Raw genomic sequence first — 27,660 nt, forward strand, 5'->3', positions numbered from 1 at the left:
CTTGGAGTTTTGCTGGATTTTCCTTTTTCTCATCTTCTGATAAAACTTTTTTGATATTTTTATGTTTGGCATTGAATCCATATTTAATTTGTTAGTGTGGTGGTAAACTTGCCTTCTTTTGAGCTGGCTAATTTTAAGTGTTTTCTAATACAGTGAAGAAATATTACAAGTGGAGGACTTCTAAGATGTAATTCATTGTGACTTGCTACACTGTAGGTCTTCTTTTCACATATGGCGTGACAGGAAGTGGAAAAACTCACACAATGACCGGTTCTCCAGGGGAAGGAGGGCTGCTTCCTCGTTGTTTAGACATGATCTTTAACAGTATAGGGTCGTTTCAAGCTAAGCGATATGTAAGTATGATTCTTTTGTGTTGTGACTTATCTTACTGGACTAAGATGCCTATGGATACAGTAGTATTAAAGAAGAACCAAAACACTGGATTCATTTTGAAACCTTAACTGTTCATTAGTTTTAAAATATGTTTCTTACTATTTTAAGTCAAATTCTAAAAAACATGGTATGATTTTTTTTTTTTTTTTTTTTTTTTTTTTTTGCCCCTACTTCAGGTTTTTAAATCTAATGATAGGAATAGTATGGATATACAGTGTGAGGTTGATGCCTTATTAGAACGTCAGAAAAGAGAAGCTATGCCCAATCCAAAGACCCCTTCTAGCAAGTGAGTAATTATATTTGTATGCAGCACTGGCCTAGGGGCATAGGATTCTGTCCTGTGGTTTGGCCAGACATGGGGAATGGTAAACATTAAGTAGAGAAGTTGACATTTGTGAGATTAAAGTTAAGGAATATTCTTAAGTTCTTTGCTCAGATGTTTTCTCTTTGGTTTTGAGCACATTTTGTTTCAATCACTGTTTCGAGAAGGTGCCACTCTGGGTGGAGAGAGGGTATAAAAGCCTTTGTTGTGTGTTTGGGAGAACATGGGGCAAACTGTGAGTATGAATAAAGTTGCTTTGTGCATGTCTACTTCTAATTCCAGATATTTATTGTATCTGTTAGTTTCCCCTTGGGATCATTTAAAAAAAAATTTTTTTTGAGATGGAGTCTCATGGGTTGCCTAGGCTGGAGTGCAGTGGCATGATCTTGGCTCACTGCAAACTCTGCCTCCCAGGTTCAAGCGATCCTTCTGCCTCAGTCCCATTAGTAGCTGGGAATACAGGCGCTCACCACCATGCCCAGCTAATTTTTGTATTTTGGGTAGAGAAGTGGTTTCACCATGTTCGCCAGGCTGGTCTTGAACTCCTGACCTCAGGTGATCTGCTCGCCTTATCCTCCCAAAGTGCTAGGATTACAGGTGTGAACCACCGTGCCCAACTGGGATCCTTTAGTTTTAAAATGGACTTAACAGTGTATAAAATTAAACTTTTTTTTTTTTTTTTTTAAGACGACAAGTGGATCCAGAGTTTGCAGATATGATAACTGTGAAAGAATTCTGCAAAGCAGAAGAGGTTGATGAAGATAGTGTCTATGGTGTATTTGTCTCTTATATTGAAATATATAATAATTACATATATGATCTGTTGGAAGAGGTGCCATTTGATCCCATAAAACCCAAGTAAGTAGTGGAGAGAGCCCCTTAGCTGTTAACATTGGGGAAGTTACTTTACCTCAAGAAACTTTAGTTTCTTCAACTATGAATGAGAATAATGCATTTGTTTTCAGAATGAACTGCTATAATTTGTATATCCCATGGTTTGGTGTTTGAGTGTTTATTATTAACTAGATATGTAGCTATATTAGGGAACTGGTGGGTTAAAGCATCTAAGGAGACAGAGGGACCCAAATATTCATCTTGGAGATTACTTTTGAAAACTCTGGGCCCTGGGCTGTGTTTTGAGAAGGATCTCAATTAATTACATAAGGAAGTGTCCCTATTGATGTGTTCTGGGACTACCTTTCAAGAACTTGAGACAGTATAGAGAGTTTTGTAGCCTCTTAACACCACCCTTGGACTGGAACCTAAAACTGTTATCTGTACAAGTAATACTTACATACCTTCCATCATTCATTAATATGGAGTGAGAGCTGCACTATAATTCCACCAGAGTTGAAATACTACTTCCTAGATGTCCTTGGGTCTTGCCTTTCTGAGATGTAATACTGGTTACCACTTGGCAAAAATGATAAATCTGTATTTGTGCCAGAGTCGACCCTGGGATCTTACGTTTAATGTTAGTATCTTGTTCCTGAGTTGATTTTGTTTTTAAGCTAAAGGCTTGTCTTTAATGCTCTCTTTATTAGGGCCTCTCTGGACATAAATAATATAAAGACCTGTGTCTTATATTTAACTTTGTGTGTATAGCTAATGGAACATTACTGGAGAAACAGCTGGACTTAGAAAATTGATAGACTGAGAATATTTACCAGTATATCCACTTTTAATTACATGAAAAATTTATGGACTCTGGTTGAGGCCATACTTGATAAAAGTGTTTCTGTGGTTCTTAGTGAGTCATATATTTGATACGGTTATCTTCACCAGAGTCCGTGAATTTTCATTGCATTGATTGGGAAAACAATTACAGTATGCCTAAGTAAGCTAAATGTAAAAATAGTAATCCTAGGAGTTTATGCCAAGGAAGACTCTTGCTCTGTTTAACTTTTCCTCAAGTGAGAACTTTACAAAGGGACTTATTTCTGGAGTGACCAATCTTTATTTACCCTTGAAATGTTGGTCATAGTAAAAATACTTGGATTAGATTGTGAAGCAATACATGGAAGAGTTAAGACCTTGTGAGACAGTTACTTTTTATTTTTTTTTGAGACAGGGTCTTGCTCTGCCATGTCAACTCACTGCAGCCAACCCTCGTGGGTTCAGGTGATGCTCCTGCCTTAGCTTCCTAAGTAGCTGGAACTACAAGCACTAGCCACCATGCCTGGCTAATTTTCTAATTTCTTGCAGAGATAGGGGTTTCACTATGTTGCTTAGGGTAGTCTCAAACTCCTGGCCTCAAGCGGTCCTCCCACCTTGTTCTCCCAAAGTGTTGGGATTACAAGTGTGAACCACCACTGCCTGGTCTGACAATTACTTTTTATATTAAACTAATTACTTTCCCATTTGTTTTAAAGTGTCAGTTATCTTGACTGTAATCTTGGGTATACCCATTTTCATGTATACCCGTGTGCCAAGTTTTTGTTTGGTTTGTTCTAAATGAGACTGTTTTCAAAGGATCCTATCTTGACTTCATTTAGTTATACAGAAGACGATTGACAAAAGCGCCTTATGTGCTTTGTAACCTTTCTGGGTAACTCCTTGAATGAACATACAAGGGTGCTTGTTTGGCAATGAATTCAGATTTAATTTGATAGGTTGGTGTTAGGCCTGCTTTTTTTTGGGGGGGGGGGACGGAGTTTCGCTCTTGTTACCCAGGCTGGAGTGCAATGGTGCGATCTCGGCTCACCGCAACCTCCGCCTCCTGGGTTCAGGCAATTCTCCTGCCTCAGCCTCCTGAGTAGCTGGGATTACAGGCACGTGCCACCATGCCCAGCTAATGTTTTGTAGTTTTAGTAGAGACGGGGTTTCACCGTGTTGACCAGGATGGTCTTGATCTCTTGACCTTGTGATCCACCCGCCTCGGCCTCCCAAAGTGCTGGGATTACAGGCTTGAGCCACCGTGCCTGGCCCAGGCCTGCTTTTTAAAGCTAGTTAACTTTTAGTAGTTTTTAATACAGTGAGAAACTATTGCAAGTGGAGGGTTTTTAAGATATGACCCACTGTGACTTTCACATAGTCTGGACTGAACATGGCGTGAGTGAGATGGCTGCTGTGGAAACATAACGTCTACCTTATTCCTTTGGTAGGTGGAACAGTTGCAGCACACCCATGAGGAACACAGATTTTGTGTATGTGTGATGGTGTTGGCTCTTTTCTTAGGGAGAAGGGTGCAGTTATACTATGGTTGGCATTCTGTGGCATGTTTGCATGTAGGTTATTTTCCATTGTCATGGGGCTGGCTGCTGTCTCTAAGCCCTCCTTGCTTCCTGAAAAATCTGCTATTGACTATCAGTGATGGTGGCTGGTAAATGTCTCTACCCTCACCATTCACAAGACTAAGACCAAACAGGCAGCTTTCTTACCCAACCTTCATCTTGCCATACAGACTAAAACTTCGTAAGCCACTTTGAAAGGATTGCCACTCCTGGTATATACCAAACTCTTTCTGAATTTGTTTTCCGCTGTTGCTAAGGAGGTCAGAACCGGTTCTAACTGCTAGTCTTTTAAAATTAGGAAAATACTAGATTTTGGTGCTTAACCTGTGCATGTGATGTAGCTGTAATACTACTTTGGTCTCTAATTGTTTAGTAAGTATTGCTTCATGTGCTTTCTTAGAGCAAATTAGAGCAAAGCTTTTAAAACATAATTTGTTTCTATTGTTATGTAATTAATCTTGACTATTTAGCTTTACAATCTAAGTTTAATATTTCTCTGGAGTATTATACATTATATGTTTATTATAAAATATATATAATTTTCATTAGAAGAATAGCGTGTCATGTCGCCTGGCATTTTAGTCCTACTCTTAAATGAAGAGATTGGCATCTTATAATTTAGGAAACTAATCTTTTTTTTTCTTTCCCATAGACCTCCACAATCTAAATTGCTTCGTGAAGATAAGAACCATAACATGTATGTTGCAGGGTGTACGGAAGTAGAAGTGAAATCTACTGATGAGGCTTTTGAAGTTTTCTGGAGAGGTTAGAAACACTACAACTAGAAAAATATAGAATGATAAATATCACCTAGAGTTGCTACTAAATTTGATAGCAATCTTTTTTGACTTACTAGAAAGCATGTGTAATGAAATGACCAAGTTCGGGTTTGATCAGTGATTTCTCTGTTGTCACAGGCCAGAAAAAGAGACGTATTGCTAATACCCATTTGAATCGTGAGTCCAGCCGTTCCCATAGCGTGTTCAACATTAAATTAGTTCAGGCTCCCTTGGATGCAGATGGAGACAATGTCTTACAGGTAAAGTTGTAGTATGTAGAGTTTTTCTGGTTCTAACTCTATCCTTAATTTTTGGAATTAGAGTAATCCAGCCAACATGGCAAAACCCCGTCTCTAGTAAAATTAAAAAAATCAGCCGGGCATGGTGATGCACTCTTGTAATCCCAGCTACTTGTGTGGCTGAGGCAGGAGGATCACTTGAACCTCGGACGTGGAGGTGCAGTGACCTGAGGTTGCACCACTGCACTCCAGCCTGGGTGACAGAGTGAGACCCTGTCTTGAAAAAAAAAAAAAAAGTTAATTTAGGGAGGTTTTATTGCAATGAAAATTGCTCTAGAATAAATATACAGTTGGTTTTCTGTATGTGAGGGTTCCACATCTATAGATTGAACCGGGGCAGATCAAAAATATTCGAAAATAAAATCCTACATTTGTACTGACCATGTACAGACTTTTATTGGTCATTATTCCTTAAACAATACAGTATAACAACTTGTTACATAGTGTTTGCATTGTATTAGATATTATACGTATTCTAAATATGATTTAAAGTATACGGGAGGGCTGGGTGTGTGCTTATGTCTATAATCCCAGCATTTTGGGAGGCCAAGGCAGGAGGATCACTTGAGGCCGGAAGTTTGACATCAGTCCAGGCAACAAAACAAGACTCTGTCTTTGCAGAAAATAAAATGAGGATAAAAATTTTAAGTTAAAAAAATAAAATCTTAAAAAGTGTATGGGAAGATGTGCATAGGTTATATGCAAATACTATGCCATTTTATGTAAGGGACTTGAGCATCCATGGAATTTGGTATCTGTGAAATTTTGTATCCGTAGGAGAGCCTACAACTAATCCCTTGAGAATACCAAGGGATGACTGTGTAGGTGATGACATTGAAATTTTTTTTTTCCCTTTATTATAGTTTTGGGAAATGGATATTAAATCTTAAAGCTTGAATTTTGCTGTGAAAAATGTTTGCAAATCTTTAAAAATCTCTTTAGTAGAGTGATAAAATAAGAGTGATTGTTTTCTCTCTGATGACTCATTCTGTAAGTGGAAATTCAGTTAATGGTTTTAAAATGTCAGTAATTAATTTTTCAGGGTAGGTATAATTCAGGAAGTGGCCAGTGTTCTAAGTTGTTCATTTCTTGGCTGATAGGCCAATAGAGTCTCCCATATGCAGAGCACTATTTACTGCCAGGCCTGCCACACTACAAGGCTCACGTTAATTAGTAACAGCATTTGAGTCTGAGTTTACATCATCTAATAACTTTAATCCATTAAAGTGTAATTTTTTATTCAGTGACAGGAATGGTATTGAAGACCACCCCCCAATCTGAATGCAGATTTCTATTTATTTACTAACTAGCTTGATAAAACTTCCTTATAAGGTTGTGAGAATTAAAGGAGGTACTGTGTGTAAAGTTCTTAGTCCAGTGCTTAGCTTATAGTCAGCACTCAATAATTGTTGCTAGGAAATGGTTATAAGTCAGCCTTTCATATACACCTGATTTCCATTGACACACATTTAATACTACAGCATCAGTTCGGTACCTCTTGATTTTCACTTCTTTTTATAAGAATTATCTGCTGGGTGCGGTGGCTCACACCCGTAACCCCAGCACTTTGGGAGCCCAAGGAGGACGGATCACCTGAAGTCAGGAGTTCGAAAGCAGCCTGGCCCATATCGTGAAACCCTATCTCTACTAAAAATACAAAAAAAAAAAAAATGAGCTGGGCGTGGTGGCGCATGCCTGTAGTCCTAGTTACTTGGAAGTCTGAGGCAAGAGAATCGCTTGAACCCAGGAGGAGGAGGTTGCAGTGAGTGGAGATGGTGCCACTGCACTCCTTCTCAAAAAATAAAAAATTACAGCATTATGATATTAGGTTATTATAAGATTATTAAATATCTGATTATAGAAGAATTTAGGGTAGTTCTATTCTGGACTTTTATTCAGCAAATATCTGCTGAGTTCCTACTGAGTGGTAGGCACTGTGCAGCATGCTGGTGATAAGGTAGTAAAACACAGAGTCCCTGCTCTCAGGGAGCCTACAGTCTGCAGAAGGAAGACCAGCCAATTGAACAAGTAACCATTAATGTCATGAGTATATTTATCATACTCTTAGCAAACTCTCCCCTAAAATATGTATCCTTTGCCTGTCCTGTGCATTTTGTGTTATGCAAATGTTTATTAAGACTTGTTGATAGGAATCTATTTAAAGAACATTGTAAACCAGTTATCACCCATTTTAAGTTATTGGCTTTGTGATCTTTTTAGGAAAAAGAACAAATCACTGTAAGTCAGTTGTCCTTGGTAGATCTTGCTGGAAGTGAAAGAACTAACCGGACCAGAGCAGAAGGGAATAGATTACGTGAAGCTGGTGAGTAAAGCATAGTATTTATTTATAGCTGCAACTTTCAGAAACTTGCCATGCCAGTTTATTATCTACTTATCAATGGGTGGTTCTTTGTTTTTTTTGTTTTGTTTTGTTTTTTAATTTTTATTATATTGAGATGGTCTTACTGTGTTACCCAGATGAGAATGCAGTGGTGTGATCATGGCTTCTTGCAGCGTCAAACTCCTGGGCTCAATTGACCCTCTGATTTCAGCCTCCTGAGTAGCTGGGACTACAGGTGTGCACCACCATGCCTGTCTAATTTTTAAAAATTTTTTTATAGAGATGGGGTCTCCTTATGTTGCCCAGGCTGGTCTTGGATTCCTGGGCTCTAGTAATCCTCTCACCTTGACCTCCCCAAAGACTTGAGATTACAGGAATGAGCTCCTGTAACAGGCCTCAATGGGTGGTTTAAGCATAATTGTCCTCCATTAGATAATTTAGAGGCTGTTTATAGTTATGCTGGTTTGATATCAATCTCTTAGAATGCATTGATTTCTTTAAGAATGAGGAAAGTTATATTCTATTAGTCTGGGTGCGGTGGCTCACACTTATAATTCTGGCATTTTGGGAGGCCAAGGCATGTGGATCACTGGAACCCAGGAGTTCAAGTCCAGCCTGGGCAACATGGTGAAACCTCATCTCTACAAAAAATACAAAAAATGAGGTGGGTGTGGCGTGTCTATAGTCCAAGCTACTTGGATGCTGCGGTGGGAGAATTGCTTGAGCCCTGGAGGTCAAGTCTGCAGTGGGCCTGATCTCACTGCTACACTCAAGGCTGTGCAACAGAGAACCTGTCTTTAAAAAAAAGTGTATTTTTAGTATTGTAGGTCAGTATTGGGTCCTTGTTATTTCTAGTATTGTAGGTCAGTTATTGGGTCCTTGTAATGTTATTTCAATATTTGTTGGTAAAAATTGGCTTGTAGAGATGGAAAATTCTGAACACAGGCCAATTGAAGGCGTCTCTCTCTATATAGCCAGCTTATAGATGTGTTTTTAAAAATCTGTGCATGTTATGTCCCCTTGCCTTTTTGAAGTTTTAAAAAAAAAAATATATCATAGTTGTACATACTTTTTGGGTATATGTGATATTTTGATAGATGTATACGGTGTGATCAAATCAGTGTAATTGGGTTTTCTGTCACCTTGCATGTTGTGTTTTCTGTTACTAGCCATGTATTGAGTACCTGCTATGTGCCAGGAATTAAACACAGATACAAAGGACACAGTCCTGCTGGAGAGCGCCTATCCAAGTCGAGGAGATCAGTAGATAACCAGATCGTTTGAGTAGAATGTGATGGGAGTGCCGGGTAGGCTGCCTAAAGCCATCTGGGAATGGGAAGGTGACAAATTGAGGAGGAGTGAGTTGTATGAAGAAGGATAGGATTAAAGGCAACATTCCTGTTAGAGAAGGCAGCTGCTTATAAATGACCAAGTCCTGAGATAATATGTCCCAATCAAAGTGGCTGAAGTTGAGGTTGCAGGTTGGTGAACGGTGAGAACTGAGGCAGAAGAGTAGGGCAGGTTCATGAAGACCCTTGTCTGTCATATCAAGAAGTTTGAATTTTATCTCGAAGGAATAATGTTAGCTGCTAACTATTAAGTGTCTAGTTTGTGTTATAGTATCTACACACTTGGATAGGTGGGATTGTATTATACCCATTTTTCAGATGAGGAAATGGGTTTGGGAAGGTTAATTTTCTCCAGGCTGGAGCCAGGTTAGTTGGACTCTCACAGCTTCTGTCTTTCTACTATGTCATATAGCCTCCCCTTAAAGAAGGATTAGTCTTTTAGAAAGATCATTTTGCCAATGTAGAGAAATAATTTACCAGAGGCAAGCCTAAATATGTGAAAGAGCAGTTAGGAGCCTTTTGCAGCAATTCAGGTGAGCAATTGTGAGACCTGGAGGCAAAGGTCAGACAACACAGAGGTAGTTAGGAAGTAGGTTCATCTGGATGTGGAGAATAAGGAGACGTTTGATTGAGGAGCAGGTGTGGGTAGTTAATGCATTGTGTTGGAAATGTTCAGTTTACTCAAGTGAAAGTGCCTTTTAATTGGGTGCAAAGGTACATGGATTTGGAAGGAGAGAGATTTGACTTCAGGTTTTTAAGTTTAGGTTTTGCCAATAGAGAAATGATTGAAGCAATTGGGTGAGATGAGATAATTCATAGCGAAGAGAGGAACAAGCTGAGAGCAGAAGCTTGAGGAACAACAAGCCCTTGATTATTAATTGAAAGAGCTTGGGAAGGACAGACAAGGGTGATAGTCAAAAGGGATTCGAGGGATTATGAATCGATGAAAAAATATGCACACACATTATATATATACATTAGAAGATAGTAAGACTTGAATTTATTCATATGCTGAAGAGATGATGTTTAGGTCCAATGGTGAGAAATGGGGCCTTTAGAGCTGCCTCTACCCTGGGCCAAAGGACTCTTGGAATTTGTCTGAATTCTTAAGTTTCATGAGAGTGGACTGTGTCCGCGCTGTCTGTCATGGTCTCCCCAGCACTGCTTATCTGCTAGGAGTTAATAAATATGAGAGTGATGATTATTGGTGGGGTGGAGCAAGGTCCCAGAAGAGGCAGGAAAATCTGAATCTAGATCACAAGATGAAGGGTTAACTTTGATGGGACAAGAGCTAGTTTGGAAAGAAAGTAAAAACTTAAAGTTTCAGATGCTTTGGGGAAAAGCTGGAAAGGACTGCTAGTGTTACTATGGGTAAGGTGCAGGTGTGACAAGATTTAGGGAGTGAGAGAAGAAAGGGAGATTGTGGTTGGCTATGGCAGAGGCTCCAGGTTTGCAGAGGTAGTACACTTCTGAGGGATAGGGTTGGGGCTGTTAGCTGTAATGGAACAGAGATGAAGAGTTACTGGAGTTGGGATCTGGGGCCCTGTGACTACAGCATATCAGAATGAGTGTTGTTCTCATGGATACTGAAATAAACCGGGGGCTGGGATGTAGGAAGAACATTTAAAGGCAATAGGGAGGAACTAGGAAAATGTTGCTGGCTTCTCCGTCTGTTTACCAATCTTGTAGAATGTCAGGCTTTAGAAAACAAGTAGCTTTTTTTTTTTTTTTTTTTTAATTCCAAAAGGCTACAGGGCTGCAGGGAGGAGATAAATGGTTAGGTTGCAAGGGTGTGTGCCGTGGATGTAGGTTGAAGCCTATGGACCCTTCCTGGTATAGTATTTCTAAAGGTATAACACAGCGGATCACAGAGGAAACCAATTACATTGAAATGTGTTTTAAAAGTACTCCTAAGTTTGTCATACATTTAGGTGCTGCTTTATTAACACCTTAAAGACATAGCAGTAGGCCTACTTAAGTAATTGCAGTGTAATGATGAACATGAATATCTTGGTGAGCGGCAAACTGTAGTGTTTTATAAATATAACTGTGTTTCGTATTGATACCAGTTATAGGTACTACTAATGCTGTGGTTTTTGGCCTGCATTCACAATTGAAGGAACTAGTGAATTCCAGTTAGAGTTTGGTAAAAATAAACATGTAATTTATTTTCTATTTGAAAGTATGCAGACTCCCCATAATGTTCCCCTGGACAACATAGATCTCAGTTTAAGAACCCCTGACCACTAGTGATAGCTATCAGTGGATTATTTTGTGAGAGATTTGAAGATGCAGGGAAATCTGTTAATAAGTACATAAGTTCCTAAGAGCACAGTGGAAGAAGAAAGAACATTAGGAGTTTGGGTCAAGGAACATAAATCATGAGTCATGGAATATTACAGAGGTACAGATGAGTGCTGTATTTTGGGAGGTTTATCCAAGATGCTCTGTATCCTTAGGAGGCCAAGGATGAAAGCATAATCTAGTTAGCTGGCCTCAATCAAGGTTCCAAAATGAACTCATTCTTATGGGGTCTCATCAGATGAGAGTTGCATTCTTGGAAGCTTGTAGACTGTTAGGCTTGCCTTGACTCAGAAATCCAAATAAGAGCAGTCAGAAGTAACAAGTATGCCACCTAAGAAATCCTTGCTGAGACGTTGAGGGGACAGAGTTAGCCAATTCCTAAGACATTTGACTGTTAGAAACAGCGGGAGAACCCCTCTAGATGTAGGGGAAAGTTCAGACTCTTGCACGCTTCTTATGAGAATCTAATACCTGATTATCTGACCTGGAACAATTTTATCCCCAAACCACACCCCTCAATCCCCAGCCCATCTGTGTAAAACTTGTCTTCCATGAAACTGGTCCCTGGTGCCAAAAAGGTTGGGAACCTGCTGCCTTAGAGAATATATTTTATTTATGTATTTATTTTTATTTTATTTTTTAACCACATAAAAGGCAGCATATTTATTTGGAAAAAATAATTTCAAAATGATCTCCTGAACTCAGAATCGCTGGGTCAGGATAGACACTCTTAAGTAAACAGGTGAAATCTTCATTAACTGTTCACCTATTCAGTAAAATTTTAAATTAACTGATTATGTATAGCAGTGTTTTTCCACATTTCCTAGATAAAGAATCATTTGGAATGCTCTGTAAACACAGCTTCACTGGAGATTAATCCCATCAAATTGAGTGGCTCTGAAATGGGCCAGTAATTTGGAAATTTTTATTTTGACAAATGCTTCCTGACGATGACCAAGTCCAAGGAAATTGGGGAAACACTGATCTGGAACATAACTTTCAGTTTTCTCTGCAGGTTTTAAGTCTTGAACTACTGATCATCTTAGAGATAACCCACTGAAAAGTCTTCTCCAATCCAGTGTTACGAAAGGAAACTCTTTTGAACATTTGGTTTGATAACGTCTTTTCCAAAGCACCAGAAATACTTTACGTTGGCTTTTTACATTTCTGGCCTGTCCATTCTAGTTCATGTTTTATTAAAGAATCCATCTTCTATGAGTTGAGCCATAGCAATCTAATCATTTTTTGAATAATTGGTTTCTTATTAAAGGATTGTGACATTTAATAGCCGTTATTTGCTTTTGTCTTGCTCCCTTCTCCCTGAAATTTGTTATTCTGGCCTTTTCATCTTAAATCTCATACCAACCACGCCAGGTATGCCAGCCTGGGTCTCATCGTTTTCTTTAACCAGTCCAATTCCCTTTGGCGTCCCGGTCAAAATAGTATCTCCTTCTTCCAACGTCATGATCTTAGAAACATAGCTGATGATGTAGAGGATGGGAAAAATCATGGAGGATGTCTCACCCTCCTGTCTTGAGTTCGCCATTGACCTTGAGTCAGAGCCTCAGGTTGTGAGGGTCAGAGATCTTCTCCTTGGGCACAAATCCGCTGACTGGCCCGGAGGCCATAAAGCTCTTGGCCAGAGTCCAGGGCAGACCCTTCTTCCTGCACTCATCCTGCACGTCCTGGGCGGTCATGTCCTGGCACAGTCCATGGCTGCGGCCTTGGGGACTGTGTGGCCATGCTTGCCCATCACCACGCCCAGCTCCAGCTTGCGGTGAGCCTTGTGGCAGTATACGGGCATGAGGATGTGCGAGTTCTCGGGTGGGTAGGCCGTGGACAGCTTCAGAAACAGCACGGGCTCGCTCAGCGCCATGCTGGTGTCTCCCTGGCATGGTCTTCATAGTTACTCCCCAGGTGGACGATGTTCTTTCCCCACTCCCAGAAGCAGTACAGTGGTCTGGGGCTGCCATGATTCCCATCAATTGCCTAGAGAATGTATTTTAATATGAGGATATTAAACATCTGTATCTAAGATATTCCTTCACAGAATTTAGGATTTGGAAGAAACCTTATGGTCATTAATTGTAATGTTGCATTTTGTGGAAAATCCTGTTGATCGAAGGCTGGAAGGATTGCTGTTTAACCTTCCCAGAAATACTGCTATCAAAAAAGAGTCTGGACCATGCATAGACAGCTCTTTATAATTGAGCCACAAAAACTGTTGTCATTTCTATCTAACGTTTGTATGAAGTTGAGATTTTATAGGCAAACAGAACACAATTTAGCTACTATATTGTTCTCAAATTATATTTTTCTGTCAGGTAATATTAATCAGTCACTAATGACGCTAAGAACATGTATGGATGTCCTGAGAGAGAACCAAATGTATGGGACTAACAAGGTAAGCAACAGCCTTCTCTCATCTTTTGTATAGTTTCATTTGTGTGCGTTTTTGTTTAATACATTTGGATTTGAATGTCTTTGTAGATGGTTCCATATCGAGATTCAAAGTTAACCCATCTGTTCAAGAACTACTTTGATGGGGAAGGAAAAGTGCGTATGATTGTGTGTGTGAATCCAAAGGCTGAAGATTATGAAGAAAGCTTGGTAATTTTATTTGTCCTATGACGTCTTGAGTTTTTGTAGGGAAAACGGTTATTTGGATGAGAAGAAAGACATTTTGAATATTTTATAAATTGATAGAGAACCCTTGACTGTAGAAGGAAACTAGGCTTGGTGTGGTGGCTCATGCTTGTAATCCCAACACATTGGGAGGCTGAGGTGGGACGATCAATTGAGCCTGCCTGGGAGGTCGAAGTTGCAGTGAGTCATGTTCATGCCACTGCACTCCAGCCTGGTGACAGTGAGACTGTGTCTCAAATAAATAAAAATAAGCAATCTTTGCTTCATGTAGTAATTTCTGGGACTTGAATATCTTGTTTTTAAACTCCATTTGTTTTGTGTTTTAGCAAGTCATGCGATTTGCGGAAGTGACTCAAGAAGTTGAAGTAGCAAGACCTATAGACAAGGTCATATGTGGTTTAACTCCTGGGAGGCGATATAGGAACCAGCCTCGAGGTCCAGTTGGAGATGGTATGATTTGGTGATGTATCATTTGTCCACTATTGGTCTGGCTCTCTCCCTTTTTTTTTTTTAAATTATTTCATACAAGAAATCTTTACATATCTTCTCAATAACCAAGTGCATAATAACAAAATTTAAATGAGCTTATTTTGCATACTATGATTCTTTCATTTTTAGGGAAGTAAACATATGTCAACTAAAGAAATTGCATGGTTAGTTGGACTGGGGCTGTATTGAGTGTTAAACTTGTTTAAATAAGTTATTTCTCTCCTTTGTAACTCTTTATAATTTTCTGTAACTCAATACAGAACCATTGGTTACCGACGTGGTTTTGCAGAGTTTTCCACCTTTGCCATCATGCGAAATTTTGGATATCAACGATGAGCAGACACTTCCAAGGCTGATTGAAGCCTTAGAGAAACGACATCACCTACGACAAATGATGATTGATGAGTTTAACAAACAATGTAAGGGCAAAACTATTTGCAATAATTTTGAGGCAGTTTCACTCTGTCCTCCAAGCTGGAGTGAAGTGGCGTGATCTTGGTCCCCTGCAACCTCTGCCTCCTGGTTCAAGCAATTCTCCTGTCCCATGCTTCTGAGTAGCTGGGACTACAGGCACACACCACCACGCCCAGCTTATTTTTGTACTGTTAGTGGAGACGGGGTTTCGCCATGCTGGCCATACTGGACTCAAACTCCTGACCTCAAGTGATCCGCCTGCTTCAGCCTCCCAAAGTGCTGGGATTACAGCCATGAGCCACCATGCTCGGCCAATTTGCAATAATTTTAACTTCCAGCATTGAAAATATTTTCAATGATTCTGAGGTAGATTGCATCTTTAAGGAAGTGAAAGAAAATCATGTCTTTATAACTTTTAAGCACTCAAGGCATTGATTAGAAGGACAAGGAGTTTTTCCATAGTTTTTGTATTCTAAGAAAGTCAAAAAGAAAAAAGTGATCGTGTGTTTTTTGTTGTTGTTGTTTTTTTTTTACCAACAGTGATGGAAACATAAAAAAATATTTTTTAGTTTCCCCTGTCTACATAATGGGGATTGTAATTGTTTCTACCTCAGGATATGTTGTGAAGATAAATGAGATAATGCATGAAAATCTTGTAGAGCAGTAAACTCTGGTACATGGTGAATGTATCTCAGTGAATGATTGTATCTGCTATTTTTGTCATCATTATTCGTTTTAATCTTTACCAAAAAGTTGTGAGATAAAATGGTATTTCAATTTCCATACTAAAATGAAATTTGCTCAAAAATACTAATTAACTTGCCTAAGTCATAACTAGTAAGTGATATACAAGGGATTTCAACTCAGGTTTAACTAATCTCAAATGTAGTGTTATTTCTACTTTTGCATTTGTTATTGTGAAGCAGAGTACCTGTAAGGATTGGGAAGAGAATGCTCCAGTGCACAATGAAAGACTTGAGTATTTTTTCAGCATTTAACAGAAAGCTTCTGTGAATATCTTGTCAATTTGAGAATTAAGCTCCTGATTTCCCTCTAAACTTGTTTTCTTATGATAGACTGATTTTCACGGAGATTTGTTGAATTACTACATTTTATTTAGTGTCTGCTAATAGAAGTTGACTTCATTGTTTTAGAACTAGAGTGAAACTTGGCTTGTATGTTTTTGTTTCAGCTAATACTTTTAAAGCTTTGTTACAAGAATTTGACAATGCCGTCTTAAGTAAAGAAAACTACATGCAGGGGAAACTAAATGAAAAGGAAAAGATGATCTCAGGACAGAAATTGGAAATAGAACGACTGGAAAAGAAAAACAAAACTTTAGAATATAAGGTGTGTTTTGATGTTATGATAGATGTATGTGCTGATGTTTTAACACTGGTCTCTGAGGGATCTGTTGTGCTCCAATGGCCTGTAAATGCTGCTTATTACGAGTTCTGGGCCAGGCGCGATGGCTCACGGTGGTAAGCCCAGCACTTTGGGAGGCTGAGGCCGGCGGATCACCTTAGGTCAGGAGTTTGAGACCAGCCTGGCCAACATGGCGAAAACTCCTCTCCACTAAAATACAAAAATTAGTGCGGGTGGTGGAGGGTACCTGTAATCCCAGCTACTTGGGAGGCTGAGGGAGGAGAATCGTTTGAACCCGAGAGGCAGAGGTTGCAGTGAGCCAAGATTGTGCCACTGCACTCCAGCCTGGGTGACAAGAGCGAGACTCCATCTTGAAAAAAGAAAAAGAGAGAGGTAGTTCATGCCTATAGTTTCAGCCCATTTGGAGGCCAAGGCAGGCAGATCACTTGATCCCAGGAGTTCCAGACCAGACTGGGCAATATTGTGAAACCCCGTATCTACAAAAAAAATTAGTAATGCACGGTGGTGCATGCCTGTAGTCCCAGCTTCTCGGAAGGCTGAGATGGGAGAATAGCTTGAACCTGGGAGGTTGAGCCTGCAGTGAGCTGAGATTTCATGACTGTACTCCAGCCTGGGTGACAGAGCAAGAGTCTGTCTCCAAAAATACAAGTAAAAAAAGTTCTCACTTGGTTATTTACTAATCCTCATTCCATGCTAAACAGGAAATGGGAGTGAAATGAAGAAAAGAATCATGTTAATTTTATGAAAGTTTTAACAGTTGAAAAGGATGTTCTCTGACCTAAACAAGGGAGCTTTCTAGAGCTTAGCTTTGGTTATAGCTTGCTTTTCAATTTATTAGAAATATTTCCTTAGTATGCTTTTTTTTTTTTTCCTGTGAGATAAATGATTAAATGAAATGCTATGAAAGTGCCAGCATAATGCCTTGGACGTAACAGTTACTCAGTAAAGCTTAATTGGATCTGTATTTGGTTTACAAAACAGATTGTAAACGTATAAACTCAAGATGAATCCTGCCATGGGATAGAAGGAAATACTGTTTTGTTGGGAAGCATTGCAGCACTGTGTAATATATGTTTGCTCTTTCGTTTACGGAGGATCAATTAGGGGTTTGGTAGGGCACCCATGCATTCTAAAGAGAAATTAGTCTTAACCAACATAGGTTTTTTAAATTCTGAAAATAGCGTAAAAAATTTTTAGGCCTTAATTTCAGGAGAAAGTAATTTTCACATAAGGCTAGTTATAACTTGTCTTTGGGTGAGGAGCTTGTTTAATGTGTTCTCGTTTCTGAGAATGGGGGTGGGAATTCAGATGAAATGTTAGAGAAAAAAGTTTTCTCCACGATTTTTCTTTCCACAAATATGCTTGCATAAGCAAATTAAGAATATTTTATAGCGACATGAAATGTTTACATATCCAATACTGAACATGATGATCTACCTTCCTAGATTGAGATTTTAGAGAAAACAACTACTATCTATGAAGAAGATAAACGCAATTTGCAACAGGAACTTGAAACTCAGAACCAGAAACTTCAGCGACAGTTTTCTGACAAACGCAGATTAGAGGCCAGGTTGCAAGGCATGGTGACAGAAACGACAATTAAGTGGGAGAAAGAATGTGTGAGTGTCATTCGTGTAGTGGTTGTCTCAGAGTTGGATGATTTATTTTACATTGTAGTTAGGTTCAATATTTTGAATTACTGTATTTGTGGTAGGGTTTTGGTGGTGGTTGTTAACTCTTAGGAAGAATTAGAGAACTGTCATTTTTAGGAAATAAAGTGATTGGGTAATCTGATGTACTCTTTTGCTGTGATTGAATTATAATATATATTGCCATTGATGATCTGTAGGAGCGTAGAGTGGCAGCCAAACAGCTTGAGATGCAGAATAAACTCTGGGTCAAAGATGAAAAGCTGAAACAACTGAAGGCTATTGTTACTGAACCTAAAATTGAGAAGCCAGAGAGACCCTCTCGGGAGCGAGATCGAGAAAAAGTTACTCCAAGATCTGTTTCTCCATCACCTGTCCCTGTAAGTTATTTGTAGTTGTGTAGTCACTTTGTACTAGAGAAATTTTATTCAGATTAGATGACTATTTCTATGAGAATTTTTATATTTTATAATTATGTTTCTGAAATTTCAAGACTATTTTAAAATTTAGAATAAACACTAGTTTAGCACAAAAAACAAGTACCAATAATGATCTGTGATATTGTCTTTATGTGCTAAAATTATAGAAAAGTAATGAAATGTTTCTCTTAGTTTTTCAGTCTTGCTTATTAATTTCTCTCCAATTTTTCTAGCTTTCTAGTAACTATATTGCTCAGATTTCCAACGGCCAGCAACTCATGAGCCAGCCACAGCTACATAGGCGCTCTAACTCATGCAGCAGCATTTCTGTAGCTTCCTGTATCTCGGAATGGGAGCAGAAAATTCCTACGTACAACACACCTCTCAGAGACACATCTATTGCAAGGCGTAGGCAGCAGGAGCCAGGACAAAGCAAAACTTGTATCGTGTCAGACAGAAGGCGAGGGATGTACTGGACTGAAGGCAGGGAGGTGGTTCCTACATTCAGAAATGAGCTAGAAATAGAAGAGGATCATTGCTGCAGGGTTAGTGCCAGTATTAATTTAACGCATTGTAGCAATAGATTTTATCTTGTTTTTTGTAACTTGGTTCTGAAAGTTCATTGGAAAAATGGTTGGGCTATAGTATAAAGAAGGTCTAATTTCTCAGTTAATTTGAAACATTGACTCACTGAAATTGAGGCCTGGCTCTTCATCTGAAGAAGCCTAAACACATCTGCCAACGGAGGTGTGTTCAGTGAATACAAGTCAGTTTGGTGCATCCCAGAGTACTTGGCGCTTTTCAGCTGCATAAGCTAATAAGCTTTGCACAAAATTGGTGAATGTGTTTTAGAGCATACTTTCCATATTTTTCTTTTGGTTTCCCTTCCTCAAATTAGATTTTTGTACCTCCTTTTGAGCCCTCGTTTTAATAATTGTTTTCCCAAATTTTTATTTTGAAAAATTTCAGACCCAAAGCTAAGTTGAAAGAATAATATGGTAATGTCTTTCCCTCCCTGCCTAAGTTTACCAATTGTTACTTGGATAAATAAGCTTTGTAAAAGTAAATCATAGACTTAGAGACACTTAATCTTTAAGAATAAGGACATTGTACTACCTGGCGACAATCTTTATCACATCCAAGAAAATAAACATTAATTAAATAAATATCCTGTATTGGGACGTTATGCAGCTGTCCCAAAATTAGCTTATTGTTTTTTTGTTTGTTTTTTTGTTTTGTTTTTTTGAGACAGGTTCTTACTCTGTTATCCAGGGTGGAGTACAGTGGCATGATTATGGTTCACTGCAGCCTCAGTCTTCCCGAGCTGAAGTGATCCTCTCATCTCAGCCTCCTGAGTAGCTGAGACTACAGGCAAGCCACCAGCATACTTTGTTATTTTTAGTAGAGACAAGGTCTCCTCATGTTGCCCAGGCTGGTATTGAACTCTTGAGTTCCAGCAATCCTGTCTTGGCCTCCCAAGGTGCTGAGATTACAAGCAAGCCACTGCATCCAGGCAGCTTTTCTTTTCTCAATCCATGATACTATGAAAGTGTATGCATTGCATATCATGATTATTTCTTTTATCTCTTTTAATATAAAATAGCCTCACCCTATCCCCCTACTTTTTTGATTTTTATGACATTGACCATTTTCCTTGAAGAGTCCAGGCCAGTTATTTTAAAACTACTGATTTCCATGCCCAATAAATTGCTTTTAATCTTGAGGTATTTATCGCAGTTTGTAACTGGTTTGCCTCATTCAAGGTTATTTAAATAAATTCACTTTCACATTTTTCTTCTTAAAGATTAAGGTAAAGTTTCATTTGAATCTGAATAATGGACGAAGTTAGTCTTTGTGAATTTTATATTTAGTAAAATCTTAACAAAGCTCTTTTAGAATTTTTCTTCTAAATAAATCTTACAGTAAACATTTACTTTAGATTTTCATGTTTAAGTCAGGGTATAGATAAATGTTCATTTAGGTGGCCCGAATTCCTGATTATTAAGTAATGGTGATGAATCCCAAGTTATTTACCAAGGAAACGGATGATTCTAAAGTCTCTTAAGTTCCTTACTTTGCAGACTTTTTCTTAAACATTTTTAGATAGCAAATTATGGTAAATGGTCATTCTGATCAACTTTAGTCAGCCATTTTATGAAAGTTTATAGGCTGGAAACTATTCAAGGCCTGCTTATGCCTTGCCAACAGTAATGTGGTATCTAATTTGGCTATGAGATATTTAAGGGGATTTACTAGAGATTCTTCTTACATGAAATCAAAATCTCTTTAGAAGTGCAGCAGAAAAGTTACTATAAGGTTAGTATCTGTGTGTCTAAGTTTGTTGGTCAAAAATTATGTCAAGTGGACTGAATTTATACTTCAATGAGGAAAAAAATTTAAATATTTCATAAATGCTGGCAGATTGGATTATCATCTTTCTGAAGCTTGTTTCATTGTATGTTTATTGTTAAATGAAGAAAACCCTTGCTTTTGCTGAATGGTAGATGATAATGAGCAGACTTTCTTTTGTGTTCAACATTAAATAAATCCTTTTAGGAATGGAATGTTTTCTGTTTGTCTTGAGGCTCAGCATCTTTAGTGGTAAACTGTGTTGCCTATGTCTTAGAGCTGTCACCAGTGCTGTATTTGTTTCTTGAAACTATATAGGGAAAATGATTCAGTTACTCAGATGGGCACTTTGTTTTGTTTTGTTTTGTTTTGGAGACGGAGTTTTGCTCTTGTTACCCAGACTGGAGTGCAATGGCGCAATCTTGGCTCACCGCAACCTCCACCTCCTGGGTTCAGGCAATTCTCCTGCCTCAGCCTCCTGAGTAGCTGGGATTACAGGCACACGCCACCATGCCCAGCTAATTTTTTGTAGTTTTAGTAGAGACGGGGTTTCACCATGTTGACCAGGATGGTCTCGATCTCTTGACCTTGTGATCCACCCGCCTCGACCTCCCAAAGTGCTGGGATTACAGGCGTGAGCCACCGCGCCTGGCCCTCAGATGGGCATTTTGAAATTGAAGTCTTCATACTTGACCAGTGTTGAAGAATTTTCCATTTGCTTTCAGTTTTGTTTTTTGGATTTTTTTTTTTTTTTTTTTTTGAGATGGGGTCTTGATCTGTTGCCCAGGCTTGAGTGCAGTGGCATCATCTAGGCTCACTGCAGCCTTGACCTTCCAGGCTTAAGCGATCCTTCTACCTTAGCCTCCTGAGTAGCTGGACCACAGGTATGTGCTATCACACCTGGCTAATTTTCATATTTTTTGTAGAGATAGAGTCTTGCTGCATTGCCTAAGCTGGTCTTGAGCTCTTGGCATCAAGTGATCCTCCTTCCACCTCAGCCTCACAAATGTTGGAATTATAGGTGTGAGCCACTGCAACCAGCCATGCTATTAGTTTTACAAACTGGAGATGTTCATAAAATACCAAAGATAATTCATTTGCTTTAAACTATAACTATGGCATTTATATGAAATGTTATTTTCTTAGGCCGAACGTGCATAATTTAATTTTCCCAGATTTACATGAGATTTGACTAGAAGCAGCTTGTTTGTTTTTGAGACAGGGTCTGTTGTCCAGACTGGAGTGCAGTGGTGTGATCTTGGCTCACCGCAATCTCCACCTCTCAAGCGATCCTCTCACCTCAGCCTCCTGTGTAGGTGGGACTACAGGCACGTGTCACCAAGCCCAGCTAATATTTTTCTTTTTTTTATAGAGACTGGGTTTCACCATGTTTTCTAGGCTGGCCTTGAACTTCTGAGTTCAAGTGATCCCTCTACCTCAGCCTTCCAAAGTGCTGAGATTACAGGCATGTGCCACCATGCCTGGCCCAGCAACTAGTTTTTTATTGTTTGATAGAGACTGATTTGACACTATTTGTTTTTTTCTTGAACCTGTATGAAATATTTGGGGGGAAAATTAGTTGGTATATTATAGCCATTATTGAACTTTTCATGAAGTTCTATTATGAAATTTTAAGATCTTAAAGCATTCAGAAGTATTTTACATTTCTTTTTATCATTTTATTCATACAGTTCTTATTATACCTTATGTTCTTTGGATTGTTTTCTCTTTTGTTTAGAAGCCTAGAAAATGTGTAGGGCTTTCATTGATCTTATTGAAGATTTTAACAGAGTTGTGGACATAATAGCTTACCTCTCAATAGCAGGGATAAGTATTGGTTTTTGATCAGGAATACGAAATGAATTATTTGTCCTGAACCACCCCCAAGCAGGAAAGACTTGCAGCATTACTAGAATTTTTTCTTTTATCCTTTGTTGAAAGGTAAACTTCCAGGTAGAATATATAACATACAAGTTTGTGTTAAAGACATTTGTTGGTTTTGTGTTTAAATGCAAAGATAATGTTTAAATTACCTGAATAACATATTTAGCTTTTGAAAGGTTTGTTTTGATAGTGTCATCAATTAATGTAGCCAAACCTGCTGCACTTCTAATAATACCCTTAAATTAATTCTGGGTTATGCTTGTTTCTCAATTCCTCTTTCAACCTGATCAGAATGCACCACCAATTCGTCTCCGACACAGACGATCACGCTCTGCAGGAGACAGATGGGTAGATCATAAGCCCGCCTCTAACGTGCAAACTGAAACAGTCATGCAGCCACATGTCCCTCATGCCATCACAGTGTCTGTTGCAAATGAAAAGGCACTAGCTAAGTGTGAGAAGTACATGCTGACCCACCAGGAACTAGCCTCCGATGGGGAGATTGAAACTAAACTAATTAAGGTAAAAAACGAATTTACACAGAAAAAAATGTATTAAAAAACTCAACAGAAGTCCACTAGTTCTCCTACTCCTTTGGTGACACACAGGCATTGTCAACTGGAATATCAATGGGTATCTGATATAACCTTTTTGTTAGCAGAAAGTTAGTCACTGCTTAGGTTTTAAGTCCACCAAACTGGGATTAAGTATGCTTTCAATGGGGTAGATTCTTCAGTTTCTTAGAATTCTAGATCCATGATGTACTTTTTTTAGTGACTAGATATTTAGTTTTAACCACTACTTTAAAAGTAAATCTAAGCAAAGAACTCCCATTGCTCTCCGTCAGTTCAAGATTTAAAAAAAAAAAAAAACCTGTGTTAAAATTTGACCTATCAAAATCACTCAGTATTGATCTACCTAAAGCCATTTCCCAAAAAGAAGCTACTTGCCTGCCTATAGAACAATTCTCCTTTGATCATAGAGTCAGTGAGTAATCAGGAAAGTAAAAGATAAGATCCCCCCAAAAAGCTTTTAATTTCAAGTTCAATTTAGAGTTTTAGTTCTTATTATAACTAGCTACAAATAAGACTATACTGTCATTTGAATATGGGCAGCAGGGGGCACTGAGAGAAGAAAATACAATGCCTTAGAACATGTAGAAATTTCCAGCAAACTTCTTGATCCTTAGTGCAAATTTAGTTTTTAAATTGCAGGTAGAGCAAAAGGAATATTTTTTTCTGCAATTACAAATGTTACTGATTACATTGTATTGGACTTCTTTTGTTTGTGAGAGATATGTACTCAAATTTCTAAATTATTTTGATAGACTCAGCAAGTACCAAGTACCATCTGATTTTGTGGATGGGAATTCTATAAAATAGAATTGTGAGAACAATTTGAAATATGTATGTGCTTTTCATTTGGATGTATCAATGTGTAACAGTGACCTTCTCTTTTGGCTTTAGGGTGATGTTTATAAAACAAGGGGCGGTGGACAATCTGTTCAGTTTACTGATATTGAGACTTTAAAGCAAGAATCACCAAATGGGTAAGTAACCATCAAAAATCTCTATATAAAAGTTGGTCATTTTCTTAGCTGCTCATTTCTGAGGAACAGAATCGCCTGTGAAATTATCATTAATTCTCCAAAGGGATGTAGATAGTATTTCCCTACTTCTAATATTTTCCCTCTTCTTAGATGCAAAAATAATTGTTGCATCATGTTTCCCCTTTTTCAGTAGTCGGAAACGAAGATCTTCCACAGTAGCACCTGCCCAACCAGATGGTGCAGAGTCTGAATGGACCGATGTAGAAACAAGGGTAGGGGAAAAATTAAATATTTGTCTGCTTAACAAAATTAGGCTTGTCATGTTTTAATCCCCACAGCTCTAGATTTTTAATGCTCTTTGAAAATGCTGAGGTATAATTTCACATTGCCAGTCTACCATGTAGGCCTATTTTTAGAATAACAAGAATCCACTTCACCAGGAATCCCCTTGCAACTATTATTCCTGTGAAGCTCTTGGAAAGCACATGGAAAGGTAGGGGTCAGAAGGCCTAAGCTATGGCCTTAGCCACCAGCTCTCTTCACGAACTTATCTAAAATGAGGTAAGTTTAGATGACCTCTAAAGACCCTTCTGGTTCACGACATTTGTGGCCTGTGCCAGAAAGAAACTATGAGTGACTGCTGTTTTAATATAAGTGTCTGCTGTACTAGAATACAATATTGCATTTCACCTAGGTAGGGCCTGCTAAACAACTGTATTTTATAGACTATTGAGAGGAGCTGATCTTTTTCGTCTTGTCATTTTCCTCTCAGTGTTCCGTGGCTGTGGAGATGAGAGCAGGATCCCAGCTGGGACCTGGATATCAGCATCATGCACAACCCAAGTGAGCACTGACTGTAACTGGGGTCTTGCTGTGTGCTATTTTCCTTCTCCAGTCTTTACATTATCTCTTCTTCTACCAACCATCCACTTGTTCTTCAGAAAAAATACATGGTTTTTGTTTTCCCCTTGGACTATCTGGGCCCCTGTGGGCAGACTGCAGTAGGCAGCCGCAATGCTGAGAGCCTCAGAAGGCTGGATGAGAGCAATCAGAGCTACAAGGCAGGTGGTGGTGGCAAATTGATGGCTTTTGTTAATATTCTGCCAACGCTCATAAAGCTTTCTGAGGCTGAACTGAGAGCACCTCTAAGGAGGGAAGGCTAAAGGCTTTAGTTGGGGACTAGATAGCTTTGTGTAAATCATTCTTTATTGACTTGCTTCTTCGTCTTGGTATAGCAGTAGGTGTTCACTAAAATAAATAACCCCAAATGGAAGAATTTATGGTAGGGAAGGAATCAAACCCTTTCCTCTTCTATTGAACTCATACTCAGGAATCTGACCCAGTCTTTTTCCATAGTTTAATAAAACCCCTTTACACACACCCCCCCCCCCCCCCACACACACACCAATCAAACCTTTTCCTCTTCTATTGAACTCATACTCAGAGGAGTCTGACCCAGTCTTTTTCCATAGTTTAATAAAACCCCTTCTTCACACACACACACACACACCATTTTAAACATTTACATTCCTTAGTGAGCAAAATTGTTGCAACAGGATAATGATGGGAAGTCCTGTTTCCTAAATTTAATACTAAGATAAGCATATTTTATAAAAGTTGTTTGCCTTCTCAGAGGGACTTGAATTTTCTCATGATAAAACAGCAGTTCTCAAAGCCCTCCTAAAGACTGATTTGCTGTGAATGTGTTAACAAATTGCAAAGTTCAACTCTTAAGTGCTGGTTGTTATGTTTCAGGCGCAAGAAGCCATGAACTGACAGTCCCAGTACTGAAAGAACATTTTCATTTGTGTGGATGATTTCTCCAAAGCCACGTCAGCAGCAGTCTTCCAAGTCATCTTGTAGAGCTTCAGCTTTGTGGACCATCACAGCCCTCAGCTGTATCATACACTGACCTAGATCAAAGCTTTCCCTGTGGTTCCAAAGACAACTAGTATTCAATAAACCTTGTATAGTATATTTTTTGCCATATTTAATATTAATAGCAGAGGAAGACTCCTTTTTTCATTGCTGTATGAATTTTTTTATAATGCTTTTTATATTTCATGTATACTTAATAAACATTCACACAAGTGTTTGTCTTAGATGATTAAGGAAGTATATATCTAGATCACGCCTTATTTTTTATTGTGACTTTGCCAGCCCTGGTCTGAATTTCTTAAGGTTTTATAAACAAATGCTGCTATTTATTAGTTGCAGGAATGCACTTTAGAACTATTTTACAATTCAGACTTTCAAAATAAAGATGTCAATGACTGGCCAATAACCATTTAGGAAGTTGTTTTGAATTCTGTATGTACATATTCATTTTTTGACATTTAGATATTACAAAAGAATTAAAAGCACTAAGAAATACATAGTTGTGTGATAGCTGTTCATTCAACACATCTTCCCAGCACCTGGCACAGTGCCCTGCATTTACCTAGCACTCACTGCTTGTGGGATTAATTAAAAGAAAGCACTAGAAAATACAAAATAATATGATGTTAAATGGACAATGCCTTTTTGTGTGTGACAGCCATAATTATCTACATATTAAGTATGACTTCTAGACATTTAAACAAAAAACATGGTTTGGGGACAACATAAATTAGAAAAAATACTGTTGAAATCATGGTGAAATATCCCATTGCATGGGTGAATACACATTTTACTTGGATTTAATTTGGATTTCTTTAGAGGCTGAGTTTTTTTTTTTTTTTTTAACTACAATGATAGTTTAATCTTTTTTATTAGTTATAAAAGTGTGGTCTTAGTCCTTGCCAAAAGCCGATTCCAAAGTTAAGGGAAAAGACAAAATGCACTGGTCACTCGCCGTATAGTAAACTGTCATATATGTGTGTTTTTGTTTTTTTGAGATGGAGTTTCACTCTTGTTGCCTGAGCTGGAGTGCAATGGCGCAATCTCTGCACATGGCAACCGCCACCTTTCTGGTTCAAGTGATTCTCCTGCCTCAGCCTCCCGAGTAGCTGGGATTGTAGGCATGTGCCGCCACCACGCCTGGCTAGTTACATATTTTTAGTAGAGGCTTCTCCACGTTGGTCAGGCTGCTCTCAAACTCATGACCTCAGGTGATCCTCTCGCCTCAGCCTCCCAAAGTGTTGGGATTTGGCATGAGCCACCGTGCCCAGCCTATATGTGTGTTTTTAGAATGCTTTAGCACACTCTAAAGGTTAAATTCCTACTGTAGTAGATACAGAATTCATTCTTTCCATTTCTTGATTTCCCTTTTTCAACTTTTTTTTAGAAACAGGGTCTTGCTCTGTTGCCCATGCTGGAATGCAGTGGTGTGAGCATGGCTCACTGACCCTGAACTCCTGGACTCAAGTGATCCTCCTGCCTCAGCCTCCCAAGTAGTTGGAATTACAGGTATTCGCCACCATGCCCAGCTAATTAAAAAAAAAAATTTTTTTTTGGTTGAGACAGAGTCTTGCTATGTTGCCCACACTAGCTTTTTTTTTCTTTTTTGAGATGGGATCTCATTCTGTCACCCCGACTTCTTAGATTTGGATGAAAACGGAATAGTTTTATTTTTTAAAAGTTTGATAGCTCTACTAAAAATACAAAGCCATTATAGTGGCCGGGCGCGGTGGCTCACGCCTGTAACCCCAGCACTTTGGGAGGCCGAGGCGGGCGGATCATCTGAGGTCAAGAGTTCTAGACCAGCCTGACCAACAGGGAGAAACCCCGTCTCTACTAAAAATACAAAATTAGCCAGGCATGGTAGCGCATACCTATAATCCCAGCTATTCAGGAGGCTGAGGCAGGAGAATTGCCTGAACCCAGGAGGCGGAGGTTGCGGTGAGCCGAGATCGCGCCATTGCACTCCAGCCTGGG

The 27,660-nt window shown here is 38.9% G+C and overlaps 1 protein-coding gene and 1 pseudogene across 5 annotated transcripts in view; one reads left to right on the forward strand and one right to left on the reverse strand.

Moving 5' to 3' along the window:
- The window catches only part of KIF23 (kinesin family member 23), a 33,598-nt gene extending 7,420 nt beyond the window's left edge, over positions 1 to 26,178 (forward strand). Inside the window, exons 5-24 of one of the 5 annotated variants that reach the window (XM_032244641.1) lie at positions 217 to 353; positions 570 to 679; positions 1,403 to 1,573; positions 3,820 to 3,861; positions 4,601 to 4,713; positions 4,866 to 4,987; positions 7,247 to 7,349; positions 13,345 to 13,424; positions 13,511 to 13,630; positions 13,993 to 14,116; positions 14,416 to 14,574; positions 15,762 to 15,919; positions 17,401 to 17,574; positions 17,805 to 17,984; positions 18,257 to 18,568; positions 22,548 to 22,778; positions 23,723 to 23,805; positions 23,996 to 24,077; positions 24,578 to 24,648; positions 25,561 to 26,178. In XM_032244641.1, coding sequence (XP_032100532.1) covers positions 217 to 353; positions 570 to 679; positions 1,403 to 1,573; positions 3,820 to 3,861; positions 4,601 to 4,713; positions 4,866 to 4,987; positions 7,247 to 7,349; positions 13,345 to 13,424; positions 13,511 to 13,630; positions 13,993 to 14,116; positions 14,416 to 14,574; positions 15,762 to 15,919; positions 17,401 to 17,574; positions 17,805 to 17,984; positions 18,257 to 18,568; positions 22,548 to 22,778; positions 23,723 to 23,805; positions 23,996 to 24,077; positions 24,578 to 24,648; positions 25,561 to 25,576 — 2,588 coding nt within the window. In that variant the 3' untranslated portion in view covers positions 25,577 to 26,178. The remainder of the gene's footprint in view (positions 1 to 216; positions 354 to 569; positions 680 to 1,402; positions 1,574 to 3,819; positions 3,862 to 4,600; positions 4,714 to 4,865; positions 4,988 to 7,246; positions 7,350 to 13,344; positions 13,425 to 13,510; positions 13,631 to 13,992; positions 14,117 to 14,415; positions 14,575 to 15,761; positions 15,920 to 17,400; positions 17,575 to 17,804; positions 17,985 to 18,256; positions 18,569 to 22,547; positions 22,779 to 23,722; positions 23,806 to 23,995; positions 24,078 to 24,577; positions 24,649 to 25,560) is intronic. The other 4 variants (XM_032244645.1, XM_032244644.1, XM_032244642.1 and 1 more) reach the window with 4 other exon arrangements.
- LOC116527692 lies at positions 12,161 to 13,251 on the reverse strand (annotated as a pseudogene).
- Positions 26,179 to 27,660: the final 1,482 nt, after the last annotated feature.

Source organism: Sapajus apella, unplaced genomic scaffold (assembly GCF_009761245.1).
Source record: "Sapajus apella isolate SASKATOON/1434 unplaced genomic scaffold, GSC_monkey_1.0 scaffold55, whole genome shotgun sequence".
Taxonomy (NCBI): domain Eukaryota; kingdom Metazoa; phylum Chordata; class Mammalia; order Primates; family Cebidae; genus Sapajus; species Sapajus apella.